This window comes from Drosophila gunungcola (assembly GCF_025200985.1).
Source record: "Drosophila gunungcola strain Sukarami chromosome 3L unlocalized genomic scaffold, Dgunungcola_SK_2 000003F, whole genome shotgun sequence".
NCBI classification, from domain to species: Eukaryota; Metazoa; Arthropoda; class Insecta; order Diptera; family Drosophilidae; genus Drosophila; species Drosophila gunungcola.
The window spans coordinates 6,252,789-6,268,812 of NW_026453179.1; the positions used below are offsets into that span (position 1 = coordinate 6,252,789).

The 16,024-nt window shown below is 42.8% G+C and overlaps 2 protein-coding genes across 2 annotated transcripts in view; both read right to left on the reverse strand.

The window, feature by feature from the left end:
- Positions 1–13,110, reverse strand: part of LOC128258828 (uncharacterized) — a 28,807-nt gene extending 15,697 nt beyond the window's left edge. The window contains exon 1 of the mRNA XM_052990735.1: positions 11,863–13,110. The gene's annotated coding sequence lies outside the window, so the exon portion shown is untranslated. The remainder of the gene's footprint in view (positions 1–11,862) is intronic.
- Positions 1–16,024, reverse strand: part of LOC128258821 (ankyrin-2) — a 61,215-nt gene that overhangs the window by 23,701 nt on the left and 21,490 nt on the right. The window contains 3 exon segments of the mRNA XM_052990723.1: positions 13,141–13,221; positions 13,284–13,382; positions 13,454–15,883. Coding sequence (XP_052846683.1) covers positions 13,141–13,221; positions 13,284–13,382; positions 13,454–15,883 — 2,610 coding nt within the window.

Sequence of the window (16,024 nt, forward strand, 5' to 3'; positions counted from 1 at the left end):
GAATCTTTTCGTCGTGAAGGTCAAGCGACTTTGGTTTTTCATCAGGTTTAACAGGAGATCTAACCCCAGCAGCGATAAGAGAAGTTACTAAAGGAGCTGGCTGAGAAACGGGCTTGTCTTGAGGCTTAGGAACACCAACCTCATCGTCGCTTTCATCGTCCGAATACCCCTTCTGGTAAGATGTCACTAATTCGACTGGTGACCTGGGCTTATCGCCTAAGGTGGTTGGGACCATATCATCTTTCAAACTTGCAAAGGGATCTATAGGTTTGCTGATCTTGCTATCTATTGATTCAATAGTGGAGCTTGTTAAACTGCTTTGAATTGTTGTTGAACTTTCAACCTCCTTCAAAAGAATAACTTCCTTAGGCTTCGCATCGTCTTTAAGAGCCGACTTATCTGGACCGCTAGTAATAGGGGCTGCCCAGGCAGTTGATTCAGTACCGGGTTTGTCATGGGCCTTAGGAATGCCAAACTCTTCATCACTTTCGTCGTCCGAATACTCCTTACACTAGGCTTCACTGACTCAATGGGTGATTTGAGCTTGTCTCCTATCTTAGTTGGAATCTTTTCGTCGTGAAGGTCAAGTGACTTTGGTTTCTCATCAGTTTTACCAGGAGCTATAACACCAGCATCGATAAGAGAAGTTACTAAAGGAGCTGGCTGAGAAACGGGCTTGTCTTGAGGCTTAGGAACACCAACCTCATCGTCGCTTTCATCGTCCGAATACCCCTTCTGGTAAGATGTCACTAATTCGACTGGTGACCTGGGCTTATCGCCTAAGGTGGTTGGGACCATATCATCTTTCAAACTTGCAACGGGAATTATAGGTTTGCTGATCTTGCTATCTATTGATTCAATAGTGGGGGCTTGTTAAACTGCTTTGAATTGTTGTTGAACTTTCAACCTCCTTCAAAAGAATAACTTCCTTAGGCTTCGCATCGTCTTTAAGAGCCGACTTATCTGAACTCGCTAGTAATAGGGGCTGCCCAGGCAGTTGATTCAGTACCGGGTTTGTCATGGGCCTTAGGAATGCCAAACTCTTCATCACTTTCGTCGTCCGAATACTCCTTCACACTAGGCTTCACTGACTCAATGGGTGATTTGAGCTTGTCTCCTATCTTAGTTGGAATCTTTTCGTCGTGAAGGTCAAGCGACTTTGGTTTTTCATCAGGTTTAACAGGAGATCTAACCCCAGCAGCGATAAGAGAAGTTACTAAAGGAGCTGGCTGAGAAACGGGCTTGTCTTGAGGCTTAGGAACACCAACCTCATCGTCGCTTTCATCGTCCGAATACCCCTTCTGGTAAGATGTCACTAATTCGACTGGTGACTTGGGCTTATCGCCTAAGGTGGTTGGGACCTTATCATCTTTCAAACTTGCAAAGGGATCTATAGGTTTGCTGATCTTGCTATCTATTGATTCAATAGTGGAGCTTGTTAAACTGCTTTGAATTGTTGTTGAACTTTCTAACCTGCCTTCAAAACAATAACTTCCTTAGGCTTCGCATCGTCTTTAAGAGCCGACTTATCTAAATCGCTAGTAATAGGGGCTTCCCAGGCAGTTGATTCAGTAGCGGGTTTGTCATGGGCCTTAGGAATGCCAAACTCTTCATCACTTTCGTCGTCCGAATACTCCTTCACACTAGGCTTCACTGACTCAATGGGTGATTTGAGCTTGTCTCCTATCTTAGTTGGAATCTTTTCGTCGTGAAGGTCAAGCGACTTTGGTTTTTCATCAGGTTTAACAGGAGATCTAACCCCAGCATCGATAAGAGAAGTTACTAAAGGAGCTGGCTGAGAAACGGGCTTGTCTTGAGGCTTAGGAACACCAACCTCATCGTCGCTTTCATCGTCCGAATACCCCTTCTGGTAAGATGTCACTAATTCGACTGGTGACTTGGGCTTATCGCCTAAGGTGGTTGGGACCATATCATCTTTCAAACTTGCAAAGGGATCTATAGGTTTGCTGATCTTGCTATCTATTGATTCAATAGTGGAGCTTGTTAAACTGCTTTGAATTGTTGTTGAACTTTCAACCTCCTTCAAAAGAATAACTTCCTTAGGCTTCGCATCGTCTTTAAGAGCCGACTTATCTGGACCGCTAGTAATAGGGGCTGCCCAGGCAGTTGATTCAGTACCGGGTTTGTCATGGGCCTTAGGAATGCCAAACTCTTCATCACTTTCGTCGTCCGAATACTCCTTTACACTAGGCTTCACTGACTCAATGGGTGATTTGAGCTTGTCTCCTATCTTAGTTGGAATCTTTTCGTCGTGAAGGTCAAGCGACTTTGGTTTTTCATCAGGTTTAACAGGAGATCTAACCCCAGCAGCGATAAGAGAAGTTACTAAAGGAGCTGGCTGAGAAACGGGCTTGTCTTGAGGCTTAGGAACACCAACCTCATCGTCGCTTTCATCGTCCGAATACCCCTTCTGGTAAGATGTCACTAATTCGACTGGTGACTTGGGCTTATCGCCTAAGGTGGTTGGGACCTTATCATCTTTCAAACTTGCAAAGGGATCTATAGGTTTGCTGATCTTGCTATCTATTGATTCAATAGTGGAGCTTGTTAAACTGCTTTGAATTGTTGTTGAACTTTCTACCTGCCTTCAAAACAATAACTTCCTTAGGCTTCGCATCGTCTTTAAGAGCCGACTTATCTAAATCGCTAGTAATAGGGGCTACCCAGGCAGTTGATTCAGTAGCGGGTTTGTCATGGGCCTTAGGAATGCCAAACTCTTCATCACTTTCGTCGTCCGAATACTCCTTCACACTAGGCTTCACTGACTCAATGGGTGATTTGAGCTTGTCTCCTATCTTAGTTGGAATCTTTTCGTCGTGAAGGTCAAGCGACTTTGGTTTTTCATCAGGTTTAACAGGAGATCTAACCCCAGCATCGATAAGAGAAGTTACTAAAGGAGCTGGCTGAGAAACGGGCTTGTCTTGAGGCTTAGGAACACCAACCTCATCGTCGCTTTCATCGTCCGAATACCCCTTCTGGTAAGATGTCACTAATTCGACTGGTGACTTGGGCTTATCGCCTAAGGTGGTTGGGACCTTATCATCTTTCAAACTTGCAAAGGGATCTATAGGTTTGCTGATCTTGCTATCTATTGATTCAATAGTGGAGCTTGTTAAACTGCTTTGAATTGTTGTTGAACTTTCAACCGCCTTCAAAAGAATAACTTCCTTAGGCTTCGCATCGTCTTTAAGAGCCGACTTATCTAAATCGCTAGTAATAGGGGCTGCCCAGGCAGTTGATTCAGTAGCGGGTTTGTCATGGGCCTTAGGAATGCCAAACTCTTCATCACTTTCGTCGTCCGAATACTCCTTCACACTAGGCTTCACTGACTCAATGGGTGATTTGAGCTTGTCTCCTATCTTAGTTGGAATCTTTTCGTCGTGAAGGTCAAGCGACTTTGGTTTTTCATCAGGTTTAACAGGAGATCTAACCCCAGCAGCGATAAGAGAAGTTACTAAAGGAGCTGGCTGAGAAACGGGCTTGTCTTGAGGCTTAGGAACACCAACCTCATCGTCGCTTTCATCGTCCGAATACCCCTTCTGGTAAGATGTCACTAATTCGACTGGTGACTTGGGCTTATCGCCTAAGGTGGTTGGGACCTTATCATCTTTCAAACTTGCAAAGGGATCTATAGGTTTGCTGATCTTGCTATCTATTGATTCAATAGTGGAGCTTGTTAAACTGCTTTGAATTGTTGTTGAACTTTCTACCGCCTTCAAAACAATAACTTCCTTAGGCTTCGCATCGTCTTTAAGAGCCGACTTATCTGAATCGCTAGTAATAGGGGCTGCCCAGGCAGTTGATTCAGTAGCGGGTTTGTCATGGGCCTTAGGAATGCCAAACTCTTCATCACTTTCGTCGTCCGAATACTCCTTCACACTAGGCTTCACTGACTCAATGGGTGATTTGAGCTTGTCTCCTATCTTAGTTGGAATCTTTTCGTCGTGAAGGTCAAGCGACTTTGGTTTTTCATCAGGTTTAACAGGAGATCTAACCCCAGCAGCGATAAGAGAAGTTACTAAAGGAGCTGGCTGAGAAACGGGCTTGTCTTGAGGCTTAGGAACACCAACCTCATCGTCGCTTTCATCGTCCGAATACCCCTTCTGGTAAGATGTCACTAATTCGACTGGTGACTTGGGCTTATCGCCTAAGGTGGTTGGGACCATATCATCTTTCAAACTTGCAAAGGGATCTATAGGTTTGCTGATCTTGCTATCTATTGATTCAATAGTGGAGCTTGTTAAACTGCTTTGAATTGTTGTTGAACTTTCAACCTCCTTCAAAAGAATAACTTCCTTAGGCTTCGCATCGTCTTTAAGAGCCGACTTATCTGGACCGCTAGTAATAGGGGCTGCCCAGGCAGTTGATTCAGTACCGGGTTTGTCATGGGCCTTAGGAATGCCAAACTCTTCATCACTTTCGTCGTCCGAATACTCCTTTACACTAGGCTTCACTGACTCAATGGGTGATTTGAGCTTGTCTCCTATCTTAGTTGGAATCTTTTCGTCGTGAAGGTCAAGCGACTTTGGTTTTTCATCAGGTTTAACAGGAGATCTAACCCCAGCAGCGATAAGAGAAGTTACTAAAGGAGCTGGCTGAGAAACGGGCTTGTCTTGAGGCTTAGGAACACCAACCTCATCGTCGCTTTCATCGTCCGAATACCCCTTCTGGTAAGATGTCACTAATTCGACTGGTGACTTGGGCTTATCGCCTAAGGTGGTTGGGACCTTATCATCTTTCAAACTTGCAAGGGATCTATAGGTTTGCTGATCTTGCTATCTATTGATTCAATAGTGGAGCTTGTTAAACTGCTTTGAATTGTTGTTGAACTTTCTACCGCCTTCAAAACAATAACTTCCTTAGGCTTCGCATCGTCTTTAAGAGCCGACTTATCTAAATCGCTAGTAATAGGGGCTACCCAGGCAGTTGATTCAGTAGCGGGTTTGTCATGGGCCTTAGGAATGCCAAACTCTTCATCACTTTCGTCGTCCGAATACTCCTTCACACTAGGCTTCACTGACTCAATGGGTGATTTGAGCTTGTCTCCTATCTTAGTTGGAATCTTTTCGTCGTGAAGGTCAAGCGACTTTGGTTTTTCATCAGGTTTAACAGGAGATCTAACCCCAGCAGCGATAAGAGAAGTTACTAAAGGAGCTGGCTGAGAAACGGGCTTGTCTTGAGGCTTAGGAACACCAACCTCATCGTCGCTTTCATCGTCCGAATACCCCTTCTGGTAAGATGTCACTAATTCGACTGGTGACTTGGCTTATCGCCTAAGGTGGTTGGGACCTTATCATCTTTCAAACTTGCAAAGGGATCTATAGGTTTGCTGATCTTGCTATCTATTGATTCAATAGTGGAGCTTGTTAAACTGCTTTGAATTGTTGTTGAACTTTCAACCGCCTTCAAAAGAATAACTTCCTTAGGCTTCGCATCGTCTTTAAGAGCCGACTTATCTAAATCGCTAGTAATAGGGGCTACCCAGGCAGTTGATTCAGTAGCGGGTTTGTCATGGGCCTTAGGAATGCCAAACTCTTCATCACTTTCGTCGTCCGAATACTCCTTCACACTAGGCTTCACTGACTCAATGGGTGATTTGAGCTTGTCTCCTATCTTAGTTGGAATCTTTTCGTCGTGAAGGTCAAGCGACTTTGGTTTTTCATCAGGTTTAACAGGAGATCTAACCCCAGCAGCGATAAGAGAAGTTACTAAAGGAGCTGGCTGAGAAACGGGCTTGTCTTGAGGCTTAGGAACACCAACCTCATCGTCGCTTTCATCGTCCGAATACCCCTTCTGGTAAGATGTCACTAATTCGACTGGTGACTTGGGCTTATCGCCTAAGGTGGTTGGGACCTTATCATCTTTCAAACTTGCAAAGGGATCTATAGGTTTGCTGATCTTGCTATCTATTGATTCAATAGTGGAGCTTGTTAAACTGCTTTGAATTGTTGTTGAACTTTCTATTGCCTTCAAAACAATAACTTCCTTAGGCTTCGCATCGTCTTTAAGAGCCGACTTATCTAAATCGCTAGTAATAGGGGCTACCCAGGCAGTTGATTCAGTAGCGGGTTTGTCATGGGCCTTAGGAATGCCAAACTCTTCATCACTTTCGTCGTCCGAATACTCCTTCACACTAGGCTTCACTGACTCAATGGGTGATTTGAGCTTGTCTCCTATCTTAGTTGGAATCTTTTCGTCGTGAAGGTCAAGCGACTTTGGTTTTTCATCAGGTTTAACAGGAGATCTAACCCCAGCATCGATAAGAGAAGTTACTAAAGGAGCTGGCTGAGAAACGGGCTTGTCTTGAGGCTTAGGAACACCAACCTCATCGTCGCTTTCATCGTCCGAATACCCCTTCTGGTAAGATGTCACTAATTCGACTGGTGACTTGGGCTTATCGCCTAAGGTGGTTGGGACCTTATCATCTTTCAAACTTGCAAAGGGATCTATAGGTTTGCTGATCTTGCTATCTATTGATTCAATAGTGGAGCTTGTTAAACTGCTTTGAATTGTTGTTGAACTTTCAACCTGCCTTAAAAGAATAACTTCCTTAGGCTTCGCATCGTCTTTAAGAGCCGACTTATCTAAATCGCTAGTAATAGGGGCTGCCCAGGCAGTTGATTCAGTAGCGGGTTTGTCATGGGCCTTAGGAATGCCAAACTCTTCATCACTTTCGTCGTCCGAATACTCCTTCACACTAGGCTTCACTGACTCAATGGGTGATTTGAGCTTGTCTCCTATCTTAGTTGGAATCTTTTCGTCGTGAAGGTCAAGCGACTTTGGTTTTTCATCAGGTTTAACAGGAGATCTAACCCCAGCATCGATAAGAGAAGTTACTAAAGGAGCTGGCTGAGAAACGGGCTTGTCTTGAGGCTTAGGAACACCAACCTCATCGTCGCTTTCATCGTCCGAATACCCCTTCTGGTAAGATGTCACTAATTCGACTGGTGACTTGGGCTTATCGCCTAAGGTGGTTGGGACCTTATCATCTTTCAAACTTGCAAAGGGATCTATAGGTTTGCTGATCTTGCTATCTATTGATTCAATAGTGGAGCTTGTTAAACTGCTTTGAATTGTTGTTGAACTTTCTACCGCCTTCAAAACAATAACTTCCTTAGGCTTCGCATCGTCTTTAAGAGCCGACTTATCTAAATCGCTAGTAATAGGGGCTGCCCAGGCAGTTGATTCAGTAGCGGGTTTGTCATGGGCCTTAGGAATGCCAAACTCTTCATCACTTTCGTCGTCCGAATACTCCTTCACACTAGGCTTCACTGACTCAATGGGTGATTTGAGCTTGTCTCCTATCTTAGTTGGAATCTTTTCGTCGTGAAGGTCAAGCGACTTTGGTTTTTCATCAGGTTTAACAGGAGATCTAACCCCAGCAGCGATAAGAGAAGTTACTAAAGGAGCTGGCTGAGAAACGGGCTTGTCTTGAGACTTAGGAACACCAACCTCATCGTCGCTTTCATCGTCCGAATACCCCTTCTGGTAAGATGTCACTAATTCGACTGGTGACTTGGGCTTATCGCCTAAGGTGGTTGGGACCTGATCATCTTTTAAACTTGCAAAGGGATCAATAGGTTTTCTGATCTTGCTATTTATTGATTCAATAGTGGTGCTTGTTAAACTGCTTTCAATTGTTGTTAAACTTTCTACCGCCTTAGAAACCGTATTTTCCTTAGGCTTCGCATCGTCTTTAAGAGACGACTTATCTGGATCGCTTGTAATAGGGGCTACCCAGTTATATGATTTTTCAACGGGCCTGTCATTGGGCTTAGGAATGCGAAACTCTTCATCACTTTCATCGTCCGAATACACCTTTACACTAGGCTTCAGTAACTCAATGAGAGATTTGGGATTATCTCCTATCCTAGTTGGAATCTTTTCGTCGTGAAGGTCAAGCGACTTTGGTTTTTCATCAGGTTTAACAGGGGAATTATCCCCAGCATCGATAATTGATTTTAAAATGGTGCTTGCAAATTTTTTATCGGTTTGAATTGTTGAACTTTCGTCCGCTTTGAAAACAGAAACTGGCTCAGGCATCACATTGTATTTCAAAGGGGTTTTACAAGGAGTTGGTTCACTAACGGGCTTGTCATTGGGTTTAGGAAGGCCAAAATCTTCATTACTTTCCTTCATTTCGTTCTTAAGATGGCTTTCTGACACATTGGCTGAATTCGTTGGTATCTTATCGTCGGTGCTGAGATTATTTTTTGATGCTTTAAAAGTTGTTGTGGCTTTAATTGATGAAATGTTTTCTACTTTGTTATCAAAATCTTTTTGAAGTTGTAAATCATTTTTTATAAGGGATTTTGTATTTGTAACTGTGGTAAGAGACGTATGCTGTTTTTCAGGTTCTAAAATTACAAGCTCTTCCTGACTTTGGTCATTCAAACTATCTTTGAATTTGCCGAATTTTTCAACACTCCCAATAATGGTGTTGGCTGTTGGAAACTTGGTTATATCTCTATTTTGAGTAGGTTCGATGATTCTAGTTTCATCTAAAAGGGATGGTTGCTCAATTTTCGATAAATGCTTAAGTTTGCTTATCTTTTTAAGATTGTCCATCTCTTCATCACTATCGCTTTCAGTTGGTTGTTTATCTACACTTTTTTTCTTGTCAGATGGAAACATATTTTGTGTATCAGTCATTGAGACAACAGACGTTTGAAGCTCGTCTGTTTTATCATGCGTAGGAAACTTGACATGGATGTCCACTTCTAGGTTTTGGTTACCTTTTAGTGCTGTTAGGTGTGATCTGTGGTCCACAAGCCTATCCATTCTATCTTCATATTCAATAGCTTCGTGGACAAACTCTTTTGTATCCTCGATGTCCGTTTTAGAAATGGAATGTAACCGTTCGAGGGTGTGTGCAATTTTTGGAAATTCTACCAGCTTAGTATCTTTAATAGATTCTATTGGAAATTCTTGTTTATCACATTCTGTTAAAAATCTAATTTGACCGTCTGCAATACCTATTAGTTCTTCTTTTAAAGTACCCTTAGCCTCAAAGTCTTTATTACTTCCTGTAATACCGAATTTTCCGGACTCATGTTCTAGAAACATGACTGTTGCTGATTTAACGTTTTTAATTGATGGAGATTCTTCCTCTTTCGGGTTTTCAAAGGCTTTTGCCATATCAGAGATTGTGCGTTTTGAGCATTTCTTTTCACATACGTCTTCGAGATTTTCAGTACTGCCGTTCGACTTTTCCATTGACGAAACGGGCGACTGTACCTTTTGCTCTGGTACGTGTTTAGAGCCCAAAACATCAAAAATCAAATCGGCATCGCTTAAAATCTGCTGCTCTATAGACGAAACATCAGCATTACGTTCCGGGGTTTCTCGTTTTCGGGGACTAAACGGCTTAGCCTCAAGACTCGATGCGGGATAACGCCGTTCGAAGTCCTGCACAACTTCCCTTACTTTCGGTAAAGCTTCCATAACATCCTTAACTTCTATGCCTAAGTGCTCCTCAACAGTTTCGGGTAAAATCTTTGCAGGTACCTGTTCTACTTGCCTATTTAAATCTATTACCTGTTCTGTTAAAGTCTTTTCTGTTTCACATAAGTCTTTAGCCACCACAAAGGCCTTGCGCTTCTCACAAACTTTTTCACAAACATTTTCTTCAATTTCTTTTAGGCCAATACCCACACGCTCCAAAGCCTCGATGGGTGAAATCTTTGTCACCTGAGGGGGGGCTCACACTCGATTAAATTTTCCAGGGCCAAGTCCGCTGGCGTTAGTATTTGCTTTTCTAGCTCTACTACATCAGGTTCCTCATTATCTTCGTGGGGCTGCCGCTTCTGCACAGTAAACGGAATGGCCGACACCACTGTACTGCAGATCTTATCCTCAATGCTCTGCACCACCTCTCGTACCACTGGTATGTTATCGCCTATATATTTGGGGCCCACAGCGGTTTGCTTGCCGATTGACTCCAATGATTCTGTGCTGCCACTGCTTTCCAAACGCATTATCTTGCGTCTGACGTCGCCACAGCCCATAATTTGCTCTAAATACTCCCTATCACTGGCATTTTTCTCTGTATCTGCACCTACATCTACTGCTGGGTGATCCTTCAGCTCCTTCTTTAGCCGATCTTGCTCTGGAATTGTTAAGTCTACTTTGGTGCGATCTATTTGTGCTGTCAGGATCGTCGATGTTGTCGTCTTCGGTGTTTGACTACTTGTACTCATTTCTGTAAATGAGGTAGTGTCTTGTGAGTACAATTTCTGAATATCGGGGAAAGCTACCACACTATGAAGCAGCTTATCAGGTTCATCTGTTCTTGTAAAGGTTTCGGGTTTTACATTATGAACACTGAAGTGCTCTGTTTGAGGCATTCCAGGGATGGCAGAATAGGGTTTGGTTAGAAGTAGAGTGGAGTAGAAAACATGGCAATATAAACACAGTTAACACCAATTAATAATCAAACCATTGGTTCTTTATGGTGGGTTAGTCTATGTACACAGTGCAAATAAGTGGCCGGCATACATACATACTGAGAGGTATGAACATATATTCTCACTACAAGCTTTGCGCCAAAATCCCAGCAGCAGGCACAAACATGCACTTAATGCTTATGCTTTAGTATTTAGTTCAGAAGCGAAATCAAAATATCTGTTCCGCATTAAACAGATGCCAGATGGAGCTTAGCTAAACAAAACCAGCAATGAGCTGGGCTTAGCTGAACTGAGCTTCATTCACATATATACGAATAGATGCTGCATATGAGGTCGTGGAATATTGTGTCCATTTCATCTTGGATGCTGCATAAAATTCAATGCTTCCACTTAAATACTTGAGCCGAGCTGATTACGTTTGCATAGATTAGTTTTGCAAATATTTAAGCAAAGTTTATGTTGATTATGAAATCAAAAATCGAAATAGCTATTATTGAAAGGTTAAGAACAAACCACGACATCATATGTCACATACTCGTACGATATTTAATGCGATCTATAAAAAAACAATTACATTAAGAAGCGCGCTGGGTTGGTGGTTCTGGGTGCAAAGAAATCATATATTGATTATACTGTGTGGCTAATATAATTATTGCTGTTGGTTTTCAAATTCGCAAATAATGACAAAGAGTACGAATACGAGTTTGTTATGCTATATACTATAAAAGATGCTACAGTGGATCTGGATGTGACTCGACTTAACATTCAGTTACAGTACACTATTATCGTTATATATATGGTGAGTATATGCTTTTTCGTTAAGGATTGATAAAGTTTCGAAAAGCAAACAAAACACATAATTATTTGCGAAAAACAAATCAAACATAAATATTGCAAACTGAAAGCCATGGTGGTTCATTGGAGCGTTTTTCGATGAGTCCTCATATGGAGATCGAAAGACGGCTGGTGGAAACCCAGCTCCTTGCTGATCCCAATACGGGTGAAGTTTCAATTTGGTTTGTTTTAATTTCAGAAATCCAAAAGTATGCCAAAAGTGTTTATCTTAATGAAAAAAATCTTAGTAATTGCTAAACGAATGTTAATATAAATAGTATTGTAGATAATATGCTTTGTCTTATCCATAGATCACATATATTTGCCAATTGAGTACGAGTATAGTAAACAAGGTTATTACGTAGGTTAAACACAAATCGAATTATTTAAATTGTAGCTTGCAGTTGTTAATTGAAAACCATAAACTCAATTGCTTAAATATTTGTTTAAAATTGCAAACGTAATTGTTATACCATGAGAGTTGAGAGGAAAACAATGAGAGATACCTATCAGAAAACGATACCCATCAAAAATTTATAAACTTAGGTCCGAAAACTGTGGCAACTTTTCAAATTGATTGTAATTATACGTGAGAACTTACCATTAAAATACTATAGACTTAAAGTTACTTTAGTGTTCAATTAAGTTTATTTAAATAGTTTATTCCGTTGCGCATTGAATGAACCACAATCACAAATCAACACTTTTATAGTTCACTTCATACAAGTAATAGTCGTTCTGTTTAAATAAATTATTTTTAAAAAACAATATAACACAATATAAGTAGTTGCAACTACTAGGGAGACACAAATCTGTTTAAATTGCGGATCGCGCGTTCTTGGGAAATTCAAAATCGTGACTAAATCTGCACGAAAAGCGCGACTATGGCTGTACTAAAAGAATGCAGAAGCAAATTAAATTAAGTATACGCCACGGCTCGGCTTTCGCCAGCTGCTGCCCCCTGAACCTATGACACAACTGCGCAAGGTATATTTCTCACCACCCTGCGGTGGATTGAACAGACGAAAATTATGTAAAGAACTACTGGGATTGCTAATAACTGTGGATTCCCTGCCGAGTGCTAATGGACTAATAGGCTTTCTCCGGTCAACAGGAAACCATCACCGATCGGAAAGTCTTTCGGGAATAAGTTAAAGTTATTAACGCAAAATCGATTCGTGGTTCGATCTATCGATTGCCTGGCCCACTGACACTGACACCACCGAATGTTATGCATTCACCGCAGAAAGGCGCCAGACAGACAATTAGCCATGCTTCTACGACCTTTCGTCAGTGTTAACGTAATTGGATTATCTGCCAACTTAGCGGCATTCGCTTTGGTGCAAGTAAGTATCTGCGAGATTTCGTGGTTACATTCATTCAATGCGCTTCAGTTTGACGTTTGTTATGTTAGGATTGGGAAATCCCTTGTTAGTTTTAATTTATGGCACATTTATTGCCGCACTTACAGATTTTTTTGATTAAGATACACACAGTAGCAGTTTGCCGTTCGAGTTTATAGATACAGTTTAACTAACTAACAGTTCTTAGATCGCAATCGTTTAATGGTTGAATGGTACTTTGCATACAAAAAGCCTTTGGACTTAAATCAAAACGAAATGTAGAGGAACAAAGAGTAGTGGGATAAACGAAATGGGACAAAACTGAAAAACAGTTCAAGAAACACTACGGATTGTGGCAAAGTTGAAATAAAAATTCAAGTTAAAAGAAGGGTGTACAAAAATAATGGTTTCAGATTTATATTCTTTTACCGAAAAAGGCAAAACTAAAAAATATATAAATTAAGTTTACATAACAGTTACAAATTGCATAGAAATTGAGCATAGAGGCAGCCACCCATTTCATGATTCGCACTTACCAATTTTGGTAATGGCAGAGACGCGTTCAAAAGTGGACTCTGTGGTCGTATGCAGTGTGGTCACAGAGTCGGCCAGGTAATCTGTATTGAAATTGGTTGTACACTCAAAGAATTACGAGTAATCCATAGTATTAACAACATACCACGTTCCAAACTGATTAGTTCGGGCTCCTCGCTCTGCTTGTCGGTTTTGGTGTCACTCGGTGTTGGTGGAGGAGTCTGGGAATGTGGGATTTCGCTCTCTGGAGAAGTACATAAAAAATAACAGTGATTAGATTTGGTAATAAATGGAGATGACTTAAGGATAAATTACCTATTTTCTTGAGCTCATCAGATATTTCAATTACGCCCACGCTCATCTTCTTGGTGATCGTTTCGCCCACCGATTTGCAGAACTCAGCATCCGTCAGCGACTTCCGTGGTTCCGCGGACACTGGAGCAATTAGTCCCTCCTCTTTGATTAAATCTGTTTGTGGAGCGGTGGCTTGCTTGCCAAAGGTGTCACTGTCATATTCATTTATCAGATGTTGGTGCTCTTCAGCTACCACAGTGGTGGTCAGCTTGGGTGTGTGGAAAGGTGATGCATCCCCAACTGGGGCCGCTGACTCAATGCCATCAATCAGCTCTTCTTTTAGCTTGGACTCACTGCCAATTACCTTTGAAGGCAGCTGCGTCTGCTTTTCCATGTTTAGGAAATCTTCAGTGAGCTGACGCTCGTTCCGTGGTTTTTGCTCTTTAGGCTGTTCCACCAGTCGTTCGGCTGTCTTTGTCACTTCCTCAACCAGGTTCTTTGCAGGTTCGGATACGAGCTGAGTTTGCTGTTCCATGCTCAAGATATCAGCGGTTAATTGTCGCTCATTCAGGGGTTTCTTTTCGGTGGCCTGTACAGGCTCAGTCAGAGGCTTTTTAGTTTCTTCTATTAGGGTTTTCCTGGGCTCCACCACAGGTATCCTACTGGCTGGCGGTGAGGATTTCACAGTGACTAGTGAATCCGGTTCCGATGCACTTGTGGATGTCAAACTGGATTCAAGGAGCTTCTCAGCGGTCTGCGAAATGGTCGGTAATTGGCTTTGCTGCTCCATGCTGAGGAAATCGTGGGTGAGCTTGCGGGCCTCGGCGGTTGTGATTTGCTCTTCGATCTTGTGGAATGTTTCAACTTCCTCGGCCACCTTTTCCGCCACTATATCCTCCTTTGGTTGAACATGAGATATGGACTTATCTTCAATCTTGACTAACTCATCAACTTTGCTGGAAATTTCCGACGTTTTCTCTGACTTCGTGACCTTCTCCTCGATCTTGTGGAATGTGTCAATCAGCTCGGAGACCTTTTCGGTGAGAGTCTCAGCCTTAGCAATCATTTCTGGGTGTTCCACGGGCTTGTCCTTTAGCTGTTCAGTTCCCAGACCTGCTGTCATAATGGTAGCTGTAGAGGCGATAACATCATCCAAGATCTTTAACTCTTGCTTATCTACTGATTTTCTCGGCTCCACTTTGGGAATCTTACTGGCTGCTGGGGCGGCCTTTGGTTCGGCAGCCAGTTTTTCGCCCTGCAGGAAGTCTTGAGTCATTTTCCTAGCATCCACTTCACCAATCTTTTGAGCTTCGGCTGGTGTTGTCTTGACTGGTATCTTTGAGACAGGTTTCTCAGATTTGGTCTCAGCCGCCGAATCAATGTCGAACTCAACTGTAGCACGTGGAGCTGCGGTAGGTTTCATCGAGTCCTCGCTCGGCTTGCGTGTAAACTTAGGGATCTGGGTCTTGGGCTCTCCACCATGGAAGTCATACTTGACCTTCTTGGCTTCGAATTCGGCAATTGTCTCCTCTATACTTGAGCTTTCAATGATTTGGACAGATTTCGATTGCTCCTGGGTCACTGTCTTGGTATCCTCCAGGTGCTTAATTGTATCGCTGACCCTTGTTGATTCGACAGACGCCTGAGTGGGCAAGGTTGCTGTAGGTTTCACTGGTTTACTGGTCTCGAAGGTGCTTATAATGTTCTCAACCTTCTTGCTGGCGATTTCGGTCACCTCGCTGATAACTTGCTGGACCTCTTTTACTGTTTCCTGAGGCATTGAAGCCAGGGGACTGGTCTTTTCCTTGACCTCTTCAACAAACTTCTCGTGAACTGTTGCGGTGGTGGAAGTAGCAGGGAGTTGGCTGCGCTTCTCGATCTCCAGGAAATCCTCTGTGATGTCACGAGCTTCTTGGCGGGTTATGGTGGTCACCCGACTGAAGGTGACTCCATCTTTCTCCTTCTTTTCGGCAGCACTGATGTCCTGGACAATTTTATCGGTCTGGTCTGGAGATGATGGCTGGTCTTCCTCCTCCGAGCTGCGGCCGGATGTCTTGAACTTGTGCGTCAGTTCCTTGTCGAACTCGCTCTTGCTGACTTCGGTTGAGTCCATCTTGCCCATCTTCATCTTGATGACTTGATCTGGTACTGTAGTTGTCTTGATGATCACATTGTCGGCGGGCAGTTGCATCAGTATCTCGGACTCGTGATGTGCCTTTTTGTCCTCGATAAGACTCTTCCGCTTGATTTCGGTTATTTCGCGGTTTATCTCTCTCTTTTGCGTCGAGGCAGGGATGGATCGCTCTACGGACAGTCGTTTGACAATCTTCTCACGGCGCTCGGCCACTGTTCGCTTAGCAGCTTCCTCATCGGATTCGGATTCCTCGACTTCCTTCTCCTCGGCAGAGTATTTGACTTCCTCGCGTTCGTTGATTTGCTGGATTCGCTTGCCTGAGGGAAGAGCTTAAAGGGTTATTCGATGGGAAGATGTTTCAAAACCCGTTTGCATTTTGGCTCAAGAAGATTCAAAAATGACGCATGATTTTTGGATCTTATTTAGCTCATTGGCCATTTAATTTTCAAACTTTTACT